At 41.9% G+C, this 24,615-nt stretch overlaps 1 protein-coding gene across 2 annotated transcripts in view; it reads right to left on the bottom strand.

Annotated features, from left to right (window-relative positions):
• The window catches only part of PPARGC1A (PPARG coactivator 1 alpha), a 373,925-nt gene that overhangs the window by 127,350 nt on the left and 221,960 nt on the right, over positions 1-24,615 (bottom strand). The window contains exon 1 of one of the 2 annotated variants that reach the window (XM_080371488.1): positions 616-22,757. The exons of the other annotated variant lie outside the window; for it this stretch is intronic. Within the exon in view, the coding sequence (XP_080227614.1) occupies positions 616-636 (21 nt within the window). The 5' untranslated portion in view covers positions 637-22,757. Of the gene's footprint in view, positions 1-615; positions 22,758-24,615 lie in introns of those variants that run through there. 2 annotated transcript variants of the gene reach the window in all.

The following is a 24,615-nucleotide window of genomic DNA, read 5'->3' as shown; positions in this document are numbered from 1 at the left end:
CACATTTTGACTTTCAACAAGATATATTTGCATGAAGGATTTAAGTCTGCCCATTTTTCATCCTGCAGCAAAATACAGAGTAGTTTCCTTTAGAACGGACGGTCTCTGAAATCATTCACAAAGGCAGCAATATATGGTGTGCACTCATACACAGTACTTATATATATATATATATGAATATTATCTTAAAGAAGTACCTCTTAGCACACACATGAAAGTTTGCACTTGTTAGTCCACAGTGTTTTAAGCCAGAGAGCAATAACACAGCGAGCAGCGTATGTAGCATATCCATGTGTACCAGGATATTAAATGCTGCTTCGTGAGTGCCTTTACAAGCCTCCGTATTCCCTGCCCTCTTTTGTGGAAGTTATCGCTGTATTAGATGTTGTTGAACATATTTGATATGAAAGCATTGTCTGTTTGCTACCAGTATCTAACGAGAATCTCCCCTAGAGTTGCCAGCAAGGTGCTGATTAATTAACTGAAGTAGTGAAGCTGAATAGTACAACAGCTGTTTAGAGAATTGTCATTAACTCGGTCTCTTTCCCCATCTATTCATTTCCTTGCAGCGCTACCACTAAACTGTAAATTTGGGAAACTTTCCCTTGCTCCTACCTTCGCTCGTCCACGTTCCATACTGAAGGAAGGGGTGGCTGGTCAAGGCTTATTTAGAAAAAGAGAAGGGAAGCCAAGGAGGAGGGAGAAGGAAATAAACTTCCTGAAAGTCACAGCTCTGCTGTCACTTGTCAATGGCAGCTGACAATAGATGGTCCTCCAGGCAGAATGTCAAGACAGGAGTCACATCTCTCCTCTGCTGATTGAGAAGTTCAGCAGTCTGACAGCCTTTCCCCGGGACTGCTGGTGTCCCAGGGAGGCAGCGCGGCTCTCCCAGCCGGCAGCAGCGCGGATAAGGGCGGCTAAGCAGCTGCAGCCCACTCCCACGGTGTAATGACACTTGGCAGAGTATCCCAACCTGTGGACCTCAGCTGCCCCACTGAATAAAGATGATTATTCAGGAGAGTATAATCTGTATTAAGCGGCAGACGGAGGGGTGGGGGGAAGTGTTGATAGGACACGCATTTCTCATTAAAACATGCTGGATAGGCTTTCTGCACTTTGGAGGAGCTGCAGATTTCAAAGGAGAAGGTGCGATGAATATTTCTTTCATTATAGCCTGGGCAAAATTAATGCAAGGCAAAGTTTGGCACGGTCTCCTTGGCCTGATCACCTGATCACCTGAGCAAGCTCAGCTTATTCCACTTGACGTGCTCTGCTGTGACACACTGGAGATCAAAACATTAACACCAGCTGCATCTCTAACTGCTACTCTCTGCAATTTAATTTAATATTATGCTTCTTCACATGGGCCTCGCTTTATTATGCTTGAGAATTATGAAAACTGGAAATTACACATGTGATTAAACACCATCTAATCACTCCATGTACTAAATAAGCCAAAATGCATCGGGAAATAGATCAGGTACAATTTTGGTGTGAAACAAATGAATGAAGGAATGTATTGCATTGATATAGATGGAGCATCTGCCTCGTGATAAAATTAAGTCTTGTGACAGAAATAAATCACTGTAGGGGAGAACGCAAACCATTATCCAATAGGATTTTGTCTTTTCTTCTTATGTGATGGGACTTATTGGATTCCCTGATGTTAGACAGCCAAGTGCATCCATGATATGATGATAAATCAGGAAGACTACACGATCTGAAATTTAACAGCACTTATTTCTGAGATGTTAAGATAAAGGAAAAAAAATACTTTGATTTCTGCAAGTAACTATTAAATTGGGAATCTCCTTTTCTGATAATCTGATATTCCGTTACTGTGTCATATCATCAAACAATGCCAGCAAGCAGCAGTGGGTAAAATAGATTTCGGACTAAGATGAATACAGGAACCACTTATCTTTCTTTTTTCTTTTCCAATATTCACAGTTTTATCTAAAGAACACCATATAAAGGTTACTGTTGACATAAAAATTTACTGTTCTTATTACATTTTCGTTTTTGCATGAACATATACTTAAATGGAGGCAAAAAGTGTTTTCTGTTGCTACTTTCTACATTTGAATGAAAAAAATCCATATGCTACGTTAAAAATACAGAATAAATAATGGAACTTCAGCATGTATAGTGGTTGATAAATGTGATTCACAAAACATATCTTCATGTTTTAATAGCTTTCCATTGTTAGAAGTATGCTATTAATTAGTAGAAAAATGGATTCATCTATCCAGGATGTACTTGTATTTCTTGCTTTTAACCCTTTTTTCTCTATCACAACTTTTGGCTACTACCTCAAAACATCAGCAAGTGCTGGAAGGGATGTAATTGAGGGAATATTTCTAAGCAAGATTTCTGTAGGTGCATTCTTGAGCAATCCTATGGCACTGTCACTTCAACAAAACAAGAACCACAATTACGTAAATGATGAGGTCACGATTAAAATTCAAACAAACAGATGAAGGTAAGGAGTATCAATAACAGCACTGCTAAGCACAGCACTGACTCAGCTGCCTTTGGTGGAAATACTGCAACAACTGAAACATGATGGTCTTGCAGGCAGGCAGCTACTGCACCCTTTGATCCCGGTGTCCATACGTGACTGTCACCGTAAAGCCACTTTCAAGCCACTTTCTCCGAGCTGCCTCCCTGCAGCCTGCCCTGCGGTAAGCTGTGCTGGGGAATGGCTGAGGAGGGAGAGAGGGTGGAGGGGAGAAAGCACTGAATGTTGATCACTTGTAATTATGGTAATCTCCTTCAAAAGCTTTAACTGCTCTAAACTCTGGCTGTCTTCAGACAGACCTAACTCCATGCGACACCACCATAAAAGCTGTTAAAGAAATGTAAACTACTCCGGCTGGGTATCAGCCTTTAATGAGCGTGCACAAACATGGGGCACTCCACACAAGGGAAGGAGATACCATAACTCTATCACAACCTGACGGGAGCGATACCATTGGTAAAGCCCGGCTCTGCCACAACACAGAGTGAGCTCAAAATCACACAGCTGAAGCAAGGAAAAGCCAAGTTGTTTCTAATTACTTCTCCCACCTGTTTGGGAGACACCGTGCAGCACGGGTGAAAGCTAGTTATTATTTGACACCCTCCGGCTGAAAAGGACATGATAACTGGCACTTGCTGATGTCCCTCTGGGAAGGGAACTGCGTCAGAGCAGGCAGTTAAGCATCCCACCACACTGTACATTAAGAAGCCCTGATATTCTCCGTTCTTTGCAAAAGAGACATGAAGGAAGGAGCAAAGACAGAGGATAAAACTTTGTGGGCCAAATAAAAAAGTTGTCTGGAGCCACGTGTCACAGGGGGGATATGGGGGCTGAGATAAATGAGACAGCAAGGCAAACCAGCCAGCACAGGACTGGGAGGGGTGAGATACCTCTGCAAGGTGCACACCAGCCATCCAACGTTGGCTTAGGCTGGGCAGGAGGAGGATGCATACAGGAGGAAAGTCTTGCCCATTTCTCTAGCACTCACGTAAGGTAAAGAGTAGGCTACAAGGCTGCCCTGCATCCATCCTGTCAGAAGACCAATCTAGTCTCCCAGTCAACAACCCAGCACATGGTCCCAGACATCCACTGGTGACAAAAGCAGGCTGTTTAGACCAAGTACCATAGCTAAAAGCCATGATTATTACTTTGAAGAAGAAATGGACTTCATCTAGCCGTGTCTGCAACCTTTTCAGCGATATTTTAGCAGGCAAGTTTGACAGTTGTGTTTAGAAAGAGCAAGTTTTAAGTGACTAGACTGCAGTAGTCCATCACATTTGTATCACTATGGATGTAAACCTTACAATAACTTCATCAGGTAACTCTTATTTCCACTCTGAAATATGGCCTAACCCAAAAAGACGAAACATTTAGCATTGCACCACCAAAGCCAACAAGAGTTTTGGGGCTGAGGGAGCAAGAGCAATGCCTGATGTAATTATCTGTCAAAACCACATGCAACTCCCAGAAATACCGTTCGTGTTGTTCTAACACAGATGTTGAAATCAAGTGCTAAAAAAGGCAGGAAATGCAGAGCTTGAATAGATACTTCAACCAGACTTGCGTCTCTGTGCTTGTGCCTTATAAAAAAATTCTCTAAATAAATAACATTAAAAAATAATAATAAAAAAGAACCTTATTATCATCCAGTGTTTCACACAGAAAAAAACCACAACAGTGTTGTACCAGAAAACACTGAGATTTTACCTAATGTTTGCTTAAAATTATTCCATCTCAGGGTTGGGGGTTGCATGTGTTTTGATTGCAGTTCTTCAGCTTTCTCCATGGACTACACCTCTGCTGCCACCCCCAGTGGCTGCATCACAGCGATCCCTGGTGAAAGCCCTCACCCAGGCAGCTGTGGGGAGCTGGACTGTCTGTGGGGCTGGCTGCCATGGCATTTGGTCCCTGAGGTTCCCTCCCACTCTGTCTCCCCTTACCGTGAGGAAATTTCCATGAATGCAAAGCTAGCTGACTTAGTCACCTCAGAGCCAGAATGGGGCAGGTAGTGTCGACCATCAGAGTTTGGACTTTCACATCACTTTGAGACCTAGGCTAGCAGGACATTACAGGCACAAGCAGCCCACAAGCCCTACACTGCCAGAGTAACGCAGTTCCAAGACCACTCTTACCTACACTATATTTAGGCTGCTAGCTCAGGAGCAAAGATGTGTTTTCTTGCAGACTCTTCATTTAGATAGCTTAGAGTAAGCTCAGCTGGAAGACCAGATGGCGAGATGGGCCACGGTGGAAAATGGTGTGAGATAACCTTTTTTATCCACTATGATCAATATATCAGTGGAAAAATCTGAAGAACAAGAGCAGAGATGAATACATGCATAGCAAATTGCATTTTAAATTATTTCCACAGAAAGTTTAAGACTAAATTTGTTTTAACACCCATCTATAAAATCAGGGCATAAAGCAACCAGTATTTTATCACCAAGAGCATTCAAGTTTGGTTGCCCTTCAGAAATGAGGAAGATCAGACTATAATAGCTTTATATGTGAAAACAGTCTTTGATTGACAGAATCTAATCATCTGAAGGGCAGCAAACCCACATTAGGAAAGCAGAATTCTCTGTTCAAGTTCTGGCTTGCAACATCTATTAGCATCTTAACATTCACTTGTACAAGTTTTTGCTAACTGAACATATTATTATTCTGTTACTGTGGTAGAAAAATAGCGACCTTTCTTTCCATGATAAAAATATGAGGGTACTTTTCCTGTAGTTTATATATCTTATACCATAGGTCATTTTTAAAGGCTTTTCTTTTTTAGGTCCCACCATTTATCTTTTGATTCTGAGAAAAAGCTAGTTTATTTAGCACAATAAGACCTTCACATAACTTTCTGGTATCAATTATTACAGTGACATGGCAACTCCCGTGTGAAAGGTTTCCTGCAATGTGTCTTGTGCAGACAAATAAACACAAGGGGAAAAAAAAAAGACAAAGTACACATAACCTCCTTGCTGTCTATCTTACAAAAGTACCTGCAAGCAAAGAGAATTAATTGGAAGTTTGATCATAGAAAGAAAGCCTTGTGCTGGCAACCCAACATTAACATTCTAAAACTTCAAACCAAAAAAATCTGAAGGAAAAAACATGGTGAAGCATGTTTTGCAAAACAGATTTGGGGTAGGGTGTAGGGGGCACAAAATGCTATACATGAGTGTTTTGCTAAATGTGCAATATTACAAACATTTGACTGGCACTAAGATAATACAATTCTCCATAAAAATAATGAGCAGCTCTGAATAGATAAGTAGGCCATTACCAAGACAAACACCAAAACTACTCCTAGTACAGTATCCTTGGTGTATTACTTCTTCACCTGAATATCACAGCAAGAGAAGAAAGAGCCTTTGTGTACACAGAATCTTGTGTACATGAGTACACAGAATCTTGTGTACATGAAGAAGTGTTGAGAGTAGGGAGAGGATGTTTCTCATGGTGTGTATTTCTGCTGTTGGCTTTGTCCTGATGTCCCCTTCAGAGCACAACTGAGTACAAGTGGCCTGTCCTGCAAGAACAAAGGATTTAGCTTGACTGCACAGAAACGAGACTCTGTTTTAAATCCAGCGATTACCCTAGGATATCAGCCCTTCCAGGATGACACGTTGCATACATAAGGATTTATCCAGAAGAAATTAGAGGAAGGTGTGGGCATCTGCCATAGCCCAAGTTGAAGAAAGCACAGAGATCCCTGCCACAGGAGAACGCAAGAAGACAGCACATCATTGCTTTTGTGAAATAGTCCCTGGGACACCGCAGGTTTGGGGCAACAACTTGAAACTCTAAGCACACCTGGAGCTCGAGCAACTGGGCTGGCTTTGTGGCATACATTTCATGTGAAACATGCTGCAAACTGTACCTTTTAGAACAATTATTGCCTTTTTAAGGACAATTATGTATTATGTATGATGTATAATTTATTCCGGAGGTTACTGGTTTATAAGAGTTGTAGGCAAACTGCCAAGTTATCGTCTGAACTGTAGTTATGAGTAATAACAAGGGTTATAATTTACATTCGTACTCTGTTTTTAAGTTAATGAGCTATCCAGCATGAAACCCAGTACTTGGCTTTTTGTTTCTGTGCTTTCTTACTATTTCTTATATTTAAGAATACAGCTTGGTTATATAATTTGCCTCTTAGCTATGTGGCACCCTAAATACCTTTTACTGAACTGTCAGGGTAGTGACCGTTTGCCTTAACAGAGAAGCCACTATGTGCACACCCATGACTCTTACACACAGACGCTGACATTTGTACTTGCTCTGGTTAAAGAGGAAATACTACCAGGACAATAGGATTATACCTTCTTCATCTGGGGAAAAAAAAAAAAAAAAAAATCTTTGGGATCTTTCCACTTGTACCTGGCCACCAGCCACCAGGACAAGGTGCTTCAATGCAGCATTTCATACAGAGTGCAGCTGCTCAAGTAGCACGACACCCAGTTGCAGCACTGGGGATAAGCCACATCCTGGTATGTGACTAATGAAAGTACAACCTTCTGGCCTAGGGGCAAGAATGCCAGTGAATGAGCCATGCTGCCACACACACTCAGTTTTCCCCAGCTGACCAGATAGCTCATTTATATTAAAAACCTGGATTAAATTTAGAGCAGTGAGAGACTGAGATAGCCCACTTGGTGTGCAGTCTTTTTCTTTCTGGTGAAAGAGCAATAAGGAAGAGTTGAACACCAAGAAGGAGACAAATTAAGGAAGAAATGGACTCAGTGAGCTCTGGAGCTACCAGGATGTCCTGGCAAAAATATTAAGAGACAGAACTGATGTGAAGGACAAGGACAGAAGGGCAGAAAATACAGAGAGGCTTGTTGTTAAGAGGGCCACTTATGTCTGTCACCAGAGAGTAATATTTATAAATCCTGAGCCTGGCCTTGGTGAATGTAAGCCTGGCAGGATCACCAAGCTTAATTTGCCCTTCGTACCCATGGCACTGCTAATGGTAGCCCAGTGGGCACCTCTGCTTCCCATAAGAAACTTGTAATCACTTCCCCTTCCCTAGAAGAAGTAACGAACTATTAAGTCCTTGGCACGTAGAAAAGAAACAATAATTAGATGATGCCATGCCTGGACTTTTTTGTTAGTCATCTTCCAGTCATGGTTGTTAAGTGCTACTCTGGTGCCAAGTATTAATTATTTGAAAATTGGTGCTTGGTGATGGACCAAGTCTTTTCTCATCGTAACTCAGTACCACCAGCGTAATGGCATGGAAGAAATAAGCCCAAACTTTAGTCAAGAAAAGGAGAGTGGAAGTAAGCATGGCAGAATTTTCATTGGAAGTTTTGCTGATCCACTTGCTTTTTACCCCAGTGCCTCATTCCCGTCTCTGGACCTCCCAAACCAAGGGCCCTCTGAGACCAGGAGAGCCCACTGCAAAGTGCAGCTCTTCCCAACTGAAGACCTAAACATGGCTCTGCAGGCACCACCTTCCATCCATGGACTGCTCCAGGACTTCCCTTCCAAGCCCGGTGAAGCTACCTTCTCTAAGCTGAAGGTGAGAGCTGTGCTTACGTTAAAGCAAGAAAACAACTGTTTTAATAACTACCTCAGGGGAAGAGACAGATGAATATCAGAGGTGGGATTCACCTCTCCACCACAACAGCCTTTCTTCTCCAGCTTCTGCAGCACCATGGCAGCCCTGTGGGCCTGTGGCAAACCTGAGAGTGATGCTCAGGCAGCAAGAATGGCCACCCTGGCCTCAATCCTCCCTTCATTTTACATTTTCACAACTCAAAGTGGATGGAGGAAGCTGGATGCTTTCTTCTGCAACTGGAGTTAGTTCCAGAATAATTCTCTTTCAAACAATTACTGGATTACCCACTGTCCTTTTTGTCTAGCAAAAGCCTTAAAAGATTTGCTTGTCACTGTTGCTGTATTTCCACAGGACAAAATATTCTTTTTCTAAGCAACCTTCTACAAGCAAAGCAGTTATTTTAGAGTCCTACAACCTGGGCACAAGAAAAGGGGGAAAAAGGATTGCCTTGAGGAACTGAAGGCTCACAGAACTTCCACTAGAAGACAAGGTCAAGGGCTTAAGGTTTAAAGCACTCACTAAAAAGATGTGAGGTCCAGAACATTTTTCTCTGCTTGCTACATTCTGAACACACACCCTAAGGCTCTGGAAGTGTCTTGCTCTCAAGACTCTTACCAATACTGTCCCACATGGGCAAACATCATTAAATACTCACTAGAAACCTGGAAAACAATTCCAGACTGGAACCCCAACTCGTATGCTATGCTTGAAAAATGGCATGGAGATGAAAGTCACCTACCGCAGAGCCACCTGATCCTCTGGATTCATTATCATGCTGGGAGATGCAGGAGCTGGCCAGACTGCCACAGCTCAGTCCTGCTGTGCCAGGACTTACTCCTGCTCACTGTGGGTGCTGCTGTGAGCATCCTCCATGGAGTTATTTACAAGAGGATATTTACAATATGTCCATCAATAAGCACATGAAAGGTATAGTGGACAGTCAATATCAGGCTAACGTGTTTCTCTCTAAGTGAACCTCAGCTGCTTCAAAAGAAAGGAGGAAGCTTCTACATGATGGAAAGATGAACGAAACCTGAGAGCAGTAAGGAGAAGGAAATCATGGGGGTGAGGGAGGGGAAGGTGGATTTTGCAAACCACAGCCAGCTGTCCTTACACCAGAGAAACCCTGAAGCTACTTTCATTTATTTGGTGTCCTGAGCAGTAATCACTTGAGAAGCAGAGTGTCATAAATACCTTCCCCAATGGTCCTCCCACTCTGTGCTGGTTAATGCTGGAGCAGCACAGAATCTTGCCCTGTACTTCTGGTGTTTATTTTTAAAAGGTAATACCAACAGAAATACACAAACCATTTGTGTTGGTGAAAAAAGGCTTACAAAGTTGTTAACAGGTGCATTTTAAACATAAAGGTAGAAAGATTTCCAGCTTAGAAAGAGATAAATACGTACAATTAATATTAAACTGAACTGCTTTGCTTTTGTTCCGCAGCACACAAGAAGCCAGTATTCACACATACATGCCTGGAATATATGATACTGCAAATGAAATACAAAAAGTGATAGAAATTCTTCCCATGATATTTGTGTAGTGGGGATGTGTTAGAACTGGTCTTATCCTGAGTCTGTTTAGCTATAAAAGCAATGCAGTTCATTAGTCACTCTTCCATGCTACTCAGATACGGGAATTTTTATGTAACTTACAGCACTCCTCTTTAGACAGTTTTAGCAGGAGCCCACCTACATATTAAATGTCCCCCATTGATGCTCTTTATTAACCTTTATAAAACAATTGTCCTAAACCAGCTTCAGTGCCTGACTGCAACATCTGGCCCTCATCACCCATGAAAGCAGGACCAGCTACAGAGCGATGCTGCTCGCCCAGAAACCTATTTCCAACTGCCACAGAACGTTGTGCCAGTTTCCAGCCTGAGCAACTCCACAGGACCTTGCCTTTCATTACCCAGGATGTTCAGATCAAGGCCTTTGTTCTTACATGACTAGTTTAAGTTAGCTTGGGGGTCAAAGAAAGAAAGTACTTAAGAGAATGGCTTTAAAACCTCACAAGGAAGCAGGTTTGGTTTCTTTAATTAAGAGTGCCCTGAAACTGCAGCTCAGACTTTGCTGGAAGGAAGAAATGCAACCGAGGGGTAAACACAGACTTTACATTGAGTCTGTTGGAGCCACTAAAGCTTTTCGCGACTGATGCTCAGCCTCAGCAAAGACACTAGGAAACGGGGCTAGCTTTATAAACCGCCCCTTGCTGCTGTCCTTCCAGGGGAAGGGCCTGAGCCACTCCAAGCAATGAAAGACGTTAGTGAAGAAAAACACAGGAAGGTGAATGTTTTCTAAGTGCTAGTACTGGCTCGGTGATGGAAGGCAGGCACCTGCTCTCTGGATCTCCGTGGTACCCACCCAGCACCCTTGGCTGCTGCTGGTACTGTTTACCCATGACAGCAAGTACAGCTGTACTTCAGCCTCTCCCTGGCTGCAAGCCTGGCTGTGGGCTTGTATTTCGGACAATGATAAAACATGCTGCCCTGGCCTTACAGAGTAGCAGCTTCTTCAGCAATACTTATAGACTACCCCAAAGTTCTGATTTTGACAATATTGTGCAACTGTGTTTGAGCTGCCATGGTAAGTATCTGAAATTAAACCATATTCAGGTTCTCTCCCTCGCCATCGCAGTACAGCTCTGTATCGATGCCTCTATAGATGTAGAACAAAACAAGACTCAGCAAAGTGTTTAAAATGTCACGGGTTACTTTTTTCATATTTCTACACAGATCTTAATGCTTTGCAAGATGTAACCAGGCTTCTCCCTCACCCTGATTTATGAAAACTTCAATTTAAAAAGAGGGGAAGGAAATCATGCCTTATGCTGCCCTTAAATGTCAGTCAACTTTAAGAGTAGTGAACAGGTCCCTACTTTTCAAATGTCAGTAAGACTTCTCATAAAAAAAACATGGGCGAGATGTCTGTATAGTTCACATGCCGTATGATCTCATTTTCAAATGCTTCTGATCTTTCCTTTTCCCCCTAGTTTGGCTGGCAGAGTAAACCAATTCGCAGTGCCCTCCCATCTGCAGCTCCATCATAGAAACGGTCGTGTGCCCCCTGATATCTTGATCTTTTAACACCGTCTTTTTTTCCTCTCCCCCCCTCCCCTCCATTTTAAACAATACCTTGAAGTTAGCTTTAACACCTCAGAAAATAGTGCCATAAAAATAAACAAAAGACCCAGGACTAAAATTGAACATAAAAGTTGTTGGAGATATTGTTTCTTGACAAATAGCCTCTCCAAACATCATAAATTGTCCAAAACCTCTTAAACCTTTGCTCTACATCACCCACGTAGGACTGCAAAGGGAATACAGCCAAGGAACTGCAGGCTAATTGAAAAATCATTCACTTGAGATACAGTAAGTATCGTGCTCCAGTTCTATGAAAGTATACAGAAACCTGACACAAGTGGCATCCTCCATGAACTAAGCAACTGACTAATCAGCAAACTCAAAAGGAAAATAATCTGTTTTTTCCTCCCTTGCATTGCTGAATTTGCATTTAATAATTCATCTGAGATAAAAAAAAAAAAAAGCCTTCGAGATACATTGGGTGGCACCAATTCCTTCTCAGCCTCCAGGACTGCCACCTCTCGAAAACTACAGTATTGACTGGTAAAGCTGGTGGTGTAAGGACCCAGGAGCTGCTATTTCTAAACCCCTATTATTCAAAGATCGTTATCACCGTTTTCCATTAGCAGAAGTAAGTAAAAGCTTTGCTGTATAACTGACAATGTTATTTTGGGGGAAGGGGAAAGAAGGCTCAATACTGTACTGCAAGAAGCATCCTATTGATCCTGACTTTTTATAAGATTTTTGTGCCTTTTTTCTTGAGGCCATTTAGCACTGACTTTGCCTATAATTAATTTTACAGTCAGCGGGAGCTTCTGGATTTTACAGGTTCAGTACAAATGGAAACACCTGTAGAAGGTGTTATTTACCTTATATTTTAATATTCTGCACTCTCTGTCCTCCCAAATCCCATTTACCAGGTTCAGCATATCCCTCTATACTACAAAAACATGTCAGACACTCACATTTCAAGCTCTGTCCTTCTGCTGGGTTTATGAAGCAGTGAAAATAGTCTGTCATGTCATGATTCCCAAAAGTCTGCTCCAAGCACTAACAGAATTTACCTTCAGATCTTTTGTGCCTCAGTAACTGAATTTTTCACTGTCACCAGTTGCCTTATCCGTATACTCCCTCTGAAGCAGTAGGTGAGCACACATATGCTTGGGCATGTGTTTCTCCGCCTCGTATTGGGATAGTGTAAGTGTAATTGTATTCAGAGAAATACATCACACTGTCCATTTTGGAATCCCTATGAAAATAACATCAGGGACATTGATATCATCTTCAGAAGATCCTTCCACTATCTCTTTTGTATGATCATGCATGGGTCATCCTCCCTATCTACAGCGACAAGCTGCTAACACGACAAGACAAAATATCCCATTTCTGAAGGTTCAGAATCAACTATTGACGAGGTAATTCCAGTTAAAGCTCTGTATGCTCCGTGACTTGCACTTTAAAATAAATATAAAAAATGTCCAACAAATCTCTAATAAATAGCCAGGAAAAAAATATCTGTTTGGACAATCTCTAGTGAAAGAACATGCTCAATACAGACACGGTGCAAGCGAACAAACAACAGAAGCCTCAACAGGGAAATTACATTAAAAGCGCCGATTTATATCATGGAACATCATACCGCTTTCTTCTCATTGTACAGTCATTGGGTACAGTGGGAGTCAGGAAAGGAGACAAATGAAAAGGGAAGCAGAGGGAGGAACTGGATGGATGAGGGATACGTAACACATGGTCTAGCAAGGGAGACCAACCAGCCAGATGACAGCCATGTCCAGAATGCAGGATCAAGGACAGGGTTTCACTCCACTTTCAAATCAACTCTCTTTCCAGGTAAACGAATAAAAAGCCACTGAGCTTTTCATAGTCTACGGCAACAAGCATAGCCCCACAGCTCCCGTAAGAAAACCCTTGTGAAGCTCAGATGTATTCATTGTTTATTTAGACAATCTGAAGTTTTCCAATTAGAAATATTTCTAGAGATTCAGCAGTTGCCAGCTCTGTAATTAGCCAGAGTGCTTGAAACACTGCATTCCAGTCTGTGGTCCACAGATCCCTCTCAAGCTCCATTTCTAAGGGGTTTAAGCAAGATTACTACCAAAGTGAGACTACTAGTTGTGGTCTCAAGCTTTCTATACAGATGTTAATACATCCAGTAGAAGTATTTCACAGGTCTTCATACCAAGGATGCCTGAAAACTATCAAGGCCTAAAATTCAGGCATTTGTTTACTCATTCATTTTGATTTGCAGATACTCAAACAAGTCTGTCCAAACACAGCACCTATGAAGCTGGTGCTCCCAGACTCCAAAGAATTCCCCACAGGACACAGGGGTTTAATGGCACTGGCTCTAAGAGCCTGGGATTCGTTTGTTGCACCAGATGCCAGATGAAGTATTGGGCTGATAAAATAGTATTTATTATTATAAGTGTTGAATGTTGAAACAATAGCAGCTGGGACACGTTTGGGCCTCCGAAAAAGCAACAGATGTCTACAACTGGAAAGCCAAAAATACAGGCCATTTTTTAAATAGCAAAGTCTAGCTTTCTGTGCACTGCTTTGCATAAGTGAATTATACATCAGCTTTTGTTGTTTTGAAATCTATGGATGCAAAACCAGACACATGCCAAATTTTAAACTGTGTATCTCACGATAAGCAATCATCACCACCTTACACAGGAGAAACCCTGAGAAAAAAAAAAAAAAGAGGATGGATGCCCTAGCCTCCTAGCCGTGTTCTAGCTTACCTATGCCTTACTGCACCAGGGCCCTGAGGATATTCCTTCTGGGCGGGAGACACCCGACTCCCAGGGACAGACAGAAGAATCTGACCCTGCTCTCCAGGCTGCCCAGCTCTCATACTCAGCCACCGAGACAAACATACTCTGTATTTCTACTTTTTTTCCTTCTGTTGTCATTAAAAAAGAAGAAAAATCAATACAATTAAAAACACAGAGAAGGAAATTACAAAATATAATGCTAAATATTTAAATAGTTAGAGCTGACCACTAAGATCTTTAAGGTTTTATTGTTCCTAGTTCTCAGTGTAAATAGATCAGTTACTTGCAAAAAGACAAGTAACCGAAGGGTCTTAACTTGGCAATGCAAACTGATAACTACAAATAAAACAACAGCTATAACAGAATAATATCCTGATAATGCTTTTCCCGATCCATGGTTTTTAAGCTGCAGCAGTTTCCAACCTGACTATTTAGATGGAAATAATAGACAAAAAGTTGTGGCTTAATGTCTTAATTAAGAAACCACTTTGCTTGGGTGGTCTCTTACCCCAAGGGACCTGAAGGAGTTAAACACCTCTGTGTCCCCCACCTTCCCAGGCAAGTACTGTAATGGGCTACATGGAGCATAATGCAAGGACAGAGAAACACTGCCAAATATTTGTTATGCCTAACATTTATGTACATTTATCTAATCTCCAATATAATACAGGCTGACAGTATAAACAGGCCTGCTGAAGCTAATCCGTGCATGTTCCTAGTGTATGTAAATAGTCTTTTTCTTCAGTTTGTTTCCTTAAAGTATGGAGCCTGCAATTATCTCTCACAGCTACAAAGGCATTGACATGTTACTTAGTACTTTTAATAATGATAAATCAGTCCTGGTGACAAGGGAGTTTAAACCTTAAGCTGCAGCCTAAGATTTTCCAATAGACCCCAACAGAGATCTTTTGTCCTACAGGCTCACTCATTTTTAACCTCTCCACTTGTTCTGTCCTGGTCCCCCCTAAAACACAGGACTCCCTACTGTGGTCACTTGTGAAATCACTTTCTGAAGACTTGTTTTTCAGGTACTAAACGAAATAAATTAATTCCACCATTAGAAAGACCAAATGTGAAAACCGGGACTTGAGGAGAGGGAAAAAAACCACAAAAAACAAAACAGAATGTAAAAGAGAATGTACAAGACACATCGCTGCATTTCATTAACATTAAACTTGAAATAAACATCTGCGAAACTGTTGATACAGTCGATTGCACATCATCATCTTCATGTCATGGTTAGATGATCATATTTTGGGAGTACAACAGAAATCTAACTAGAATTGGAGATTCTCAGATTAAACAGCCTTTTCCTTCCACCCCTCTTCTGATCATTTCTCATGTTTTGATGACAATAAAATGCCACCCAGATTTTCCTGGGACATTTTTTGTCTAATCTTCTCTGTTTAACTTAGTTTGATGTGCCTGTAATACCTATTTAAAACTGTCTCTCCCTGTGTCTAATGCCTCAGCCTTTAACAGATGGATATTTTCTCCTGTGCATAGTTACAGGCAAAGCAGCTAAGAAAAATACAGTGCAGATGGTACAGGATGAAGTAGCAGTTGAAGCAGTGGTTCAGCAAAAACAAAGGAGAGCAAAACTAAATAGTCACAAAATGCTTAAAAAAAAAAGGAAGAAAGTCTTGGGATTAGGATGCTTAAGGTGACACACACAGCTCTTGCTGTCGGTCCAAGCAAAGATTTGGCTAGACTTAACTATTTAGGCTATGTCTAAACGTCGAAGGTCAACCTCGGAGGTTGGCAACCAGGTCTGAGCTTCATAGCACAGCCCTGGCATGCGCCCTCCAGCTGCAAGCTCGCAGCTATTTCACGGTGCCTTGAGATGCGCCAAACCTCTGCTCACGGCTGTATAGAAACACGCTTCACTGATTTTTGTGCCAAGACACAGTAAGACTCCTTTCCGATGATTGTGCCAACCGCAGTACAACTTGCATGTCCCTCAGAAAAATGGTGGCAGTAGAGCTGGAGGTTGGCTGGTCCTCAAGGGATGCGACCAGCCCCGCACGGCAAAGCAGGCAGGTTCTGCTCTGCGCTCACCCCTCAGCCCTGTGTGTACGCCCCGTGTCTGCACCTGGGCAGACCTTCTCCTGGGAGGGTGGGAAGACAGTAGGTTTACAAGCGGAATAGGAGTGAGGATTAACAGAGCAGAGCTTTAATAAACCAGAGCAAAGAACCAAGGGCCGCATAATATTTGCGCACAACTAATCTAACGCATCTAATTTGACTTACAGGAGTGGCTACTGCTTCAGTTGCAGTCTTTCTACGGAAATGTTGTAATACGTGCAAATACCTGTTAGACTGTCAGCCTCCTGAAGGCTCGCCATCTGTGGTCTGTTCTTTTAAATATTCATGGCCTGCTTGCTCCAAACACACATGCTAGTCCAAATAACATTCATGTGATTGATGTAATCTCCAAAATTAAAGGCATCCATTCACTGTGGCATGTGCTACATCTAACTTTTACCCAGGATGTGTCTATTTGCTCTCTCTCACACGAATTTCAGCAGGAGATAAAACTGAAAGCAATAAATAGCTAGAGATGGAGCCCTGAAGAGCTCAGGACTGGTAATGTAATGTCCTGCCAGTATACTGACCTTTTATTTTTCTAATGAAAACACAATAAAATGGCACTAAAAAATGTGACATGGTCATTTTTAAAGCATTTAATATCTCCAATCTCAATCACTAGCTGTACCACCCAGTGTTTTGAAAATTCACCGGTAATCATCCCCAGTGCCTTGTCAACCCTTCCCACACAGGCTCACAGCTTTCTGGCTCCCCGTGGGAATGGCAGCCCTAGGTGTCACACCCCAGATGCACCCAGGGAACCTACGCAGCACTGATCAGAAGTCTCTTCAGGTGGCTGGGAACAACATCCCTGCTGCAAGGGGGGAAGCTGAGCGCCATCCCCCTTCCACACTACCCTTCCTTTAGGAGGCTTCCCCTGCAGGCTGCCCTGCTGGCGCTGCAGGCACAGGAGGGAGCAGCCTTAAGACCGTTACTTCGTTTTATCCAAATGGCCACAAAGCCATCAGATCATGGTAATTGTTTCAGCTTGAACTCAAGTGAGGAACCTCAAGCTGAAAGTTTGTGCAGCTGGTCGCTGGTCCCCAGTCCCCGTACCAACTCCAGTCCTAGCTTTCAAGACCTGCATTTCTTGCACAGCCGCAGGTCGGGAATGTGTTATCTGAATTTATTTCTTTGTTAAATCAGCTGCTGTGTGCTTACATAATCACAATAGCAGCGCTATCATTATCAAGCTGAATTTCATGTGGTACGCAGGGAACTTTATGGCTGTTTTAATAAACATTATGCTGGTTGGAACTTCCATAAAATATACCATTTTTCAAGTTAAATATCCCCTTCTTAAGTGCCAGACTGCTAAGAAAGGCAGGCAGACAGAAGCCTCGCTACAAATCTGATTGCCAGGAAGGGTCCACCACCGCCCACGGGAAAGGCAGGTGAGAATTCACTCAGGCCATAGACGAAACACAAACATCCAGAGCTGCACTATGGAGGAGCTCTGGGCCACCCCGGTCACACCTGGGACCAGCCCCTTTCCATGCATTATCCTTCTGTCCCTTTGTCCCTGGTTGGCTTCCTGCACGGAGCGAGTGGCTCATCATCTCACTAACAATCCCAGCAACAAGGCCAACTGGCAAGGGTTAAACCTGATGAAAATGCTGAAGCCACACTGCCTCTAAATCACACCAGCTAAATTTAGTTTGAATATTTATTCCAATACAAAGGTAAAGCAGCAAAGAATGTGATACCTTTCTGTCATGAAGCTTTCCAGGCATCCCTCATCATTAATTTCTGACAGTATTTAAATGTCCTTTCTTCTCCTGCTAAGTGATATTATATATAAAGCTCACTTGATACTTACAGATTTATAGGTTCATGCATAATGACATTTTTTTTCAAAGTTTGACAAAACCCTTCATTATCTCTAGACTTAACCAGGCCCTTCCCAATAGAGCAGATTCACCCCAGCTGCGTAATTCATTCTTCGTGTTCTAGTCTGAAACTGACAAATGGAAAACAGAAGAAAGGATGGTGGAAAAGAGCCCTTCTGGACATCACTGGGAGCACTCCCTCCTGTAGTAAGGTAGAAGAAAGAAAGTAAGATAAGGCAAGCAGATTTTATGCACTCCTGCAGAAAAATCTCAGCCCACAAGCGCAATGCAATTTAGTACTACAGGAGTTGTCTCCTACTGAACAGTTATTGGAGATAGAGTTGCCACATATGGTATTTCCAAAAAGCCCCCAAACCCCAGCAATCCAGGTTCTGATTATCCTCCCGAGACACAAATAATTCTTGTTTCCTTTAATAGAAAGTGAGATTAAAAATCAAGAGAGGTATTCATGTCATGGAGGAAGATTATCCCATTAAATGCGAAAACTCAGTAAAATGCTGTAAGAAAACAGTATAATAGAAGAGGTAAGTATAGCGTGTTGGGCTTGCATTGAAAGGGAGGCTTGTAAAATAAAACCAGCATTGCACAAAGATCTGATTAGTTCCCCAGTTTTTATCCTTAGCAACCAAGGCACAGGCATGGCCAAGGCAATGTTTTCCCAACTGCAGTCTCAAGACATTGTCTTTTAAATACTGGACTTTGCTATCATCATTCACTGAGATGGCTTTTTATGAATGACTGAAAAAAGTCCGATCATACGCAATGAGATAATTGGCATATGCTAATGTAGAGGTCATGGGGGAAATTTCAAAGAAGGTCTATGCACTGGTCAGGGTACAAACGGCTGGGCTGTAGCTGCAGGTGTGGCACTGTCATTAAGAGACACAACATTTATTCTTGTAAGGGCATTAACGTAGTTTACTTGCACAAAATGCTTCATGCTGGACGAAGCCCCAGCCCACGTGAGACAGCCAGTGCCAGGGGCACATCATGGCACACCAGCACAAGCACCAAACCTGCCCTTACTGAAAGGAGGGGGCTACAGCCCCCATAGACTCCCTGCTAAATCCTTCCTTCATCTTTTCATCATGTAGCACACAGAGATCAAAATTAATTTCTTTAATACATTTTAAAAAAAATAAATTAGGGGATTTAAGTTAGACAGAGCCGGTTCCCCCAGGTCCTGGTGTGCGGTGCCGTGGGCTGCAAGGTTGTCACCACTGAAACCAACAGCCTTCACCACCGAGACTAACCACTTCCACCGCGATGCTCCTGGGGTCACACTCCTCCAGTGCAGCTCAGGGAGCACTCGGTTTAGTGGGGATTAACCTTCCCCCTACCATCAGCGTGGAGTTTGCCCACTTCTTGGACACAGCAAGTCAGAGGAGTCCTGACACTTTTTGTTAACTCCCCACAGTTCTCCATCTCCTTTCCAAGAAGCTAGTGCAGCGTGTGGGGTCGGATATACCGACCAGATGTTTTGCTGCCTTGGCATGTGAGCTGCTCAGCAGAAAACCACAGCCTTTGTCTGGTATCAAATCCCAGCATTACTGATGGAAAAGTTCTGGTAAATATTTTTAAAAGGAGGATGTTGTCTTAATAAAAATCAAGTCACTATCAGTTGGGTAGCATTCTTTTATCTTTGCATCAAGAAATGATCAGTTAACTGTCCCTTTTCCCACTTTGTTTCCTAGTTTACTATTTTCTTTAGTACTTTTTTCGTGATGAGAGGGAAAGGGAAGGCAAATCCCAAAGAACTGGTTGGATTAGTGGACTGACTAACGTACTAATAGCCGAAATACTTTCTGTGGGGTTGACAATTCAGGGGACTTAACCCTTCGATATTTTCATGAAGTTTTTCTATGAGGCATTACAAATTTACTTATCAGAACTATCTATCAATTTTCAGGCAGCTGCAGACTCCAAATATAACCTGTGGTTTTCAACCTATACAGTCATGATTCAGGGATTATCAGTGCAAGAGGTTGTGTTAAATCAGTGAGCATTAAGTACAATGAACAATAAATGACGAAAATCCAACTGAAAGAAACACTGTATATTTCCTTTGCAGTGGCACCAGTATTTACAACCTCAGCTTAGTGTAGCCAAGGCTTCTTTCTGGTGGGTCCTTTTATTCCATGGTCCTCAATAAAATGCATTCCTCACTTTACTGCGTACCAGGCAAAATCTGTTTGCTGATCTTCAGGGTATTATGCAAAGCATTTGGGGAGAATGACAGGAGAGAGAGAATTGAATTTTGAGGCATTTGTTTGATCTATAGCTTTGATGATTTAGGCTGATTTATATGATGGGTTTGGGTTGTGTGTGTTATGGTTTGCATTTTATGCAGTATTTTTCTATGGCTGGATTCAGCAATGTTCAGTGTCCTGCATCTCTTAGTATGACATACAGATTTCAAACAAATAAAAAACCCCAGCATTTAGCACCTGCTATCTGGCAACCCATACTAGAATTTAAATAAGAATTGCGCTGTTAGGAAATCTGGCTGCATTTGAGGGCAGAGACTACTTCAAAATCTGGTCTTAAGCTTGGGTTTATGTGATTTTTTTAAGCATCAAAACAACATTCTGCATCCCATCCAGGGAATCCAAAAGAAGACAGAGTAGTTTTCCACTATGTGGTCTCAGGCATCACTCTCCTATGAATAGAGAATGAAAAGTCTTGGCCCATCTATTTTAAACAGCTGATAAATAAAGAAGGGGCATAATAATAATAAAAAAAATGCTTTCAGGGTTGATTCTTGACTCTCTTGCAAAGAAACCTCATATCTTATTTTTCACATTTATTTTTATAGCTTTTTCTTCTTTTGGATTCTGTTCCTTAAACATAAGTAAGCAGCAAAATGCTCTTTTGTTCCTTAAAAATAAGTAGGAATCAAAATGTTCTTTTGGTCAAAAGCTATTGTTAGCATTTTACAAATCTGAACAGATGGGATGGAGGAATCTCTTATTCTGAGAACTGATTTAGTGCTGGATCACTGATAAGGAACATCTCCATTCAAAGAACGGCAATGCTAAGGTGACGCCAGGCTTCATTACTAAATTCCATGTTTATCTTAAGAGGTTCCCACATAGTCATATCCCAGCAGAAGCACATCCCTCATGTTGCTAAAAACAGCAAAACAGAGAAAAACCTGCTAATCACGTGAAAATGAGAAGCATCAGTCTCTGCAACCTAGTTCTACAAGGCTTTTTGCAAAAGAAAGAAGTCACCAGAGTAAACATCTGTGATCAAACACTAATTTAGCACCAACAGAAAATTGACTTCAAATCATCTCTTTGTCACTGTAATTGATTAAAAGTCAAATGAAAATTGATAACATGATTTTCTATGTGAGAATGTGTATGTGGCACACTCTCAAGAGCTCTACTGGCTTCATATATTGACTTTTTTCCAAATAAAGCCTTTCAAGAGTACATTAGTCAGTCCACTAATAAACTTAAAATGCAGACCAATTACACCAACACAAGGCATTAATACACTCTCAAAACTGTCAAATTTTGGTGCAAAACCAAAATTCTGAAGAGAACTCTGAACCCAAATAAAGCAACAAAATGCACGAACTATTCCATTACCATTGGGGTTTTTTATTATAAAGGAAGCTCACTGCTTTTCCCTTATTTTACTTCTAATTTAAAACTTTCTCAACATTTTATTAACTCTTCTCCAGTCTCAATGTCACATACTATTGCTCTTCGCCAGTCTAAAGGCTTTTTTTAAGTGTAGTTACAGATGTACGTATCTTTTTTTCTTTAACAGATTATTTTCTGCATCACAGAGCAAATGCCACTCTGTATCGACCCCTGAAAAGAATGTAGCCAATGGAGTACTAAAATGTTATTTCATCTACTCTATGGACACTGATTTTTTTATTATCACATGTAAATCCAACAAAAAAAGATATTCTGCCACAGAATGTCCGTTTGCTTTATTATCACATATTCCAAACTGGACTGAAACTAGGAGCATAAATGTCTTGCAAACAGCATGAAATCCACTAATTCACATGTCCGTTTTCTTCTCTGTCGATGGGAATATGCAGAGGTATGAGAAATGGAGACAAAAGCATATCAGAGATGTCTTATTTAAAAAGTAAAGAAAGCAAACTTCACCCCTAATCCAACCGTAAGACAAAACCCAAAATCTTCACAAACAAACTCTTTAAAAGAAACATTTTCAAGACTTTCCAAATGCCTTCATATTACAGTCAAGTTCTGTTATATCACCACAGCCATGCCACTAGCCAAGGATCTAGGTGCAGGTCAAGCAACAGAAACCTATGGCAGAGAGCATTACCAGGTACCACCCCTCTTCATCTCAGAAGAGGAGGGAGGACAGACAGAGGAATAAAATCTCCAAGTGCAGATAAGAATTTTGGCTGCTAGCGCTGATCAGGAGATGAGGAATCCACAATGAAAAAGGTCCCATACCAGATGGCAGCAGTAAAGCAGTGAACAGCTGGGAAAGAGTTGAAACAGGAGAAGGAGGCTTTCACGGCTTTTGAGGTCGACTGGCCAAACTTAGAAGAAACAGAGATGTGTAGAGAGAGCTAACGTGGTGCTGCTGAGTGCAATGGTCAGCTACAGTCTTTGAATGATGCTGTCCTTGCAGCAAGAGCTATTTTTACTTTAATCCTAAAAAGGTGGCAAGAAATAAGACCATTTTCCCACTTATGGGAAAAAAAAAAGAAAAAAAAAAAAAGGAAAAGAGAAAAAAGAGGAAAGAGAAGAAAAGGAAAGAGAAGAGAAGAGAAAAGAGAAGAGGAGAGGAGAGGAGAGGAGAGGAGAGGAGAGGAGAGGAGAGGAGAGGAGAGGAGAGGAGAGGAGAGGAGAGGAGAGGAGAGGAGAGGAGAGGAGAGGAGAGGAGAGGAGAGGAGAGGAGAGGAGAGGAGAGGAGAGGAGAGGAGAGGAGAGGAGAGGAGAGGAGAGGAGAGGAGAGGAGAGGAGAGGAGAGGAGAGGAGAGGAGAGGAGAGGAGAGGAGAGGAGAAGCGAAAAGAAAAAAGAAAATAGAAAAGAAAAAAGAAAAGAAAAGAAAAAAGAAAAGAAAAGAAAAGAAAAGAAAAGAAAAGAAAAGAAAAGAAAAGAAAAGAAAAGAAAAGAAAAGAAAAGAAAAGAAAAGAAAAGAAAAGAAAAGAAAAGAAAAGAAAAGAAAAGAAAAGAAAAGAAAAGAAAAGAAAAGAAGAGAAGAGAAAAGAAAAAAGAAAAAAGGAAAAAGATTGCTTGTCATTAACATTGTGGGGTTTTGCACAGTTAAGGTTCCAGCAAAGGCTCTCTGGAATGGCTCTCTGGGTTGATGCAGAGCACATCATCGGCAGAGATCCAGTCTGTGACAAGTGGCAGCACAACATTATCATTTTAAACTCTCCTTTACCATGATGCCTACAAAACAACTGGCAGGAGTTAAGCTGCTAGTGAACTGATAACCACCATCCATCATGCTTCCCAACATCCTTACTGCTTCCCAACATGCTTACTGCTTCCCTGCTTGTTTACAACTTCCTCATGCTTCCGTATCATCCCCTCCACTTTTTGCCCCCTCCTGCTACCCAGGACAAAGGCTGCCTGCAGAACTTATGTGTGTGCAGCAAGGACCACAGAGGCATTTGGTCCCTGGGGTGCCTCAGTACCAGCCCAAATCTCCAACAGGAGCTCGAGAAGGAACTCAGAGAGACTAAGTGGGTGGGCAGACCTCCCACAGCACCTCTGCCAAGCACTGATTACCACGTAGCCTCCACTACCTGCTGCAGTGAGTCTCCTCAACAGCTACACCACAGCACTTGCCACACTTGCAGTATTTCCACATTTTAGGCATGGCTTTATGAGAAATCAGATGCAGATATTTTATGGAAGCATGCACATATATATTAACCAAAAAAAGAAAAAAAGAAAAAAGCAGGGGGGTGGTCAGGGTGTCATTTAACCTGATGCTGAAGCCAACACTGTTTTGGGCTGGGTGTTTTTTCCCACCAAAGACATGCTGTCCCCAGATTGCAACACGCCACCAGAACCTGCAAAAGGCTTATGAAAGCTGAAGAAACTGTTGTGAGGAAGACAAAGATTTTGCAGTCTGTACAGCTAAGGCTTGAGGCAACCGAAAAATAGTTAAATTTTAGTGCCTTAAAGTGCATCCATGGCTACAAAGCATATCCCTTTACTTGTCACTTCCAAGCAGGGCCAGCAGGAATTGGAGTTTATAGTATGTCCTGGACACCTCATCCCTCACCTCTGCAACCAGCTGTCCTACCCTCTGCTCCCAATACCCGCGCAGGCAAATAAGTGCATTAGCTGATCATTTCAGTAGTAAAGCACAGTTTGCACATGCAAATTTTATCACTTGTCTATACAAGTAGTGCAATCCACACAGACTATAATTCCTGTGTCCGCTTTTACATTTGTGCCATCGTTTACCTTGGCTCGTAACAATTATTATTCAGCATTTCAAGTGCCATCTGTGCTGCTGATAAGTAAATGCCTTCAAGTATATTGGAAACAGATTTTCTGAAGTTTTACCTTGTACTGAGCACAGTCAGCATCAGAAAGATGTTCTCTATGGAAGCTGACATGTATTTAGCTGTTTTTTCATAGGGATTGGTGTATTTAAATTTAAAATGTGTACATCTAAGCTACCAAACAGAAAACAGGCACAGATAATGAAGGGAAATCACTGCATCCCAAAAAGCACTTGCTTT

The sequence above is a fragment of the Falco punctatus genome (genome assembly GCF_963210335.1).
Source record: "Falco punctatus genome assembly, chromosome: 1".
Lineage (NCBI taxonomy): Eukaryota > Metazoa > Chordata > Aves > Falconiformes > Falconidae > Falco > Falco punctatus.
This window is presented reverse-complemented; position numbering and strand designations above follow the sequence as displayed.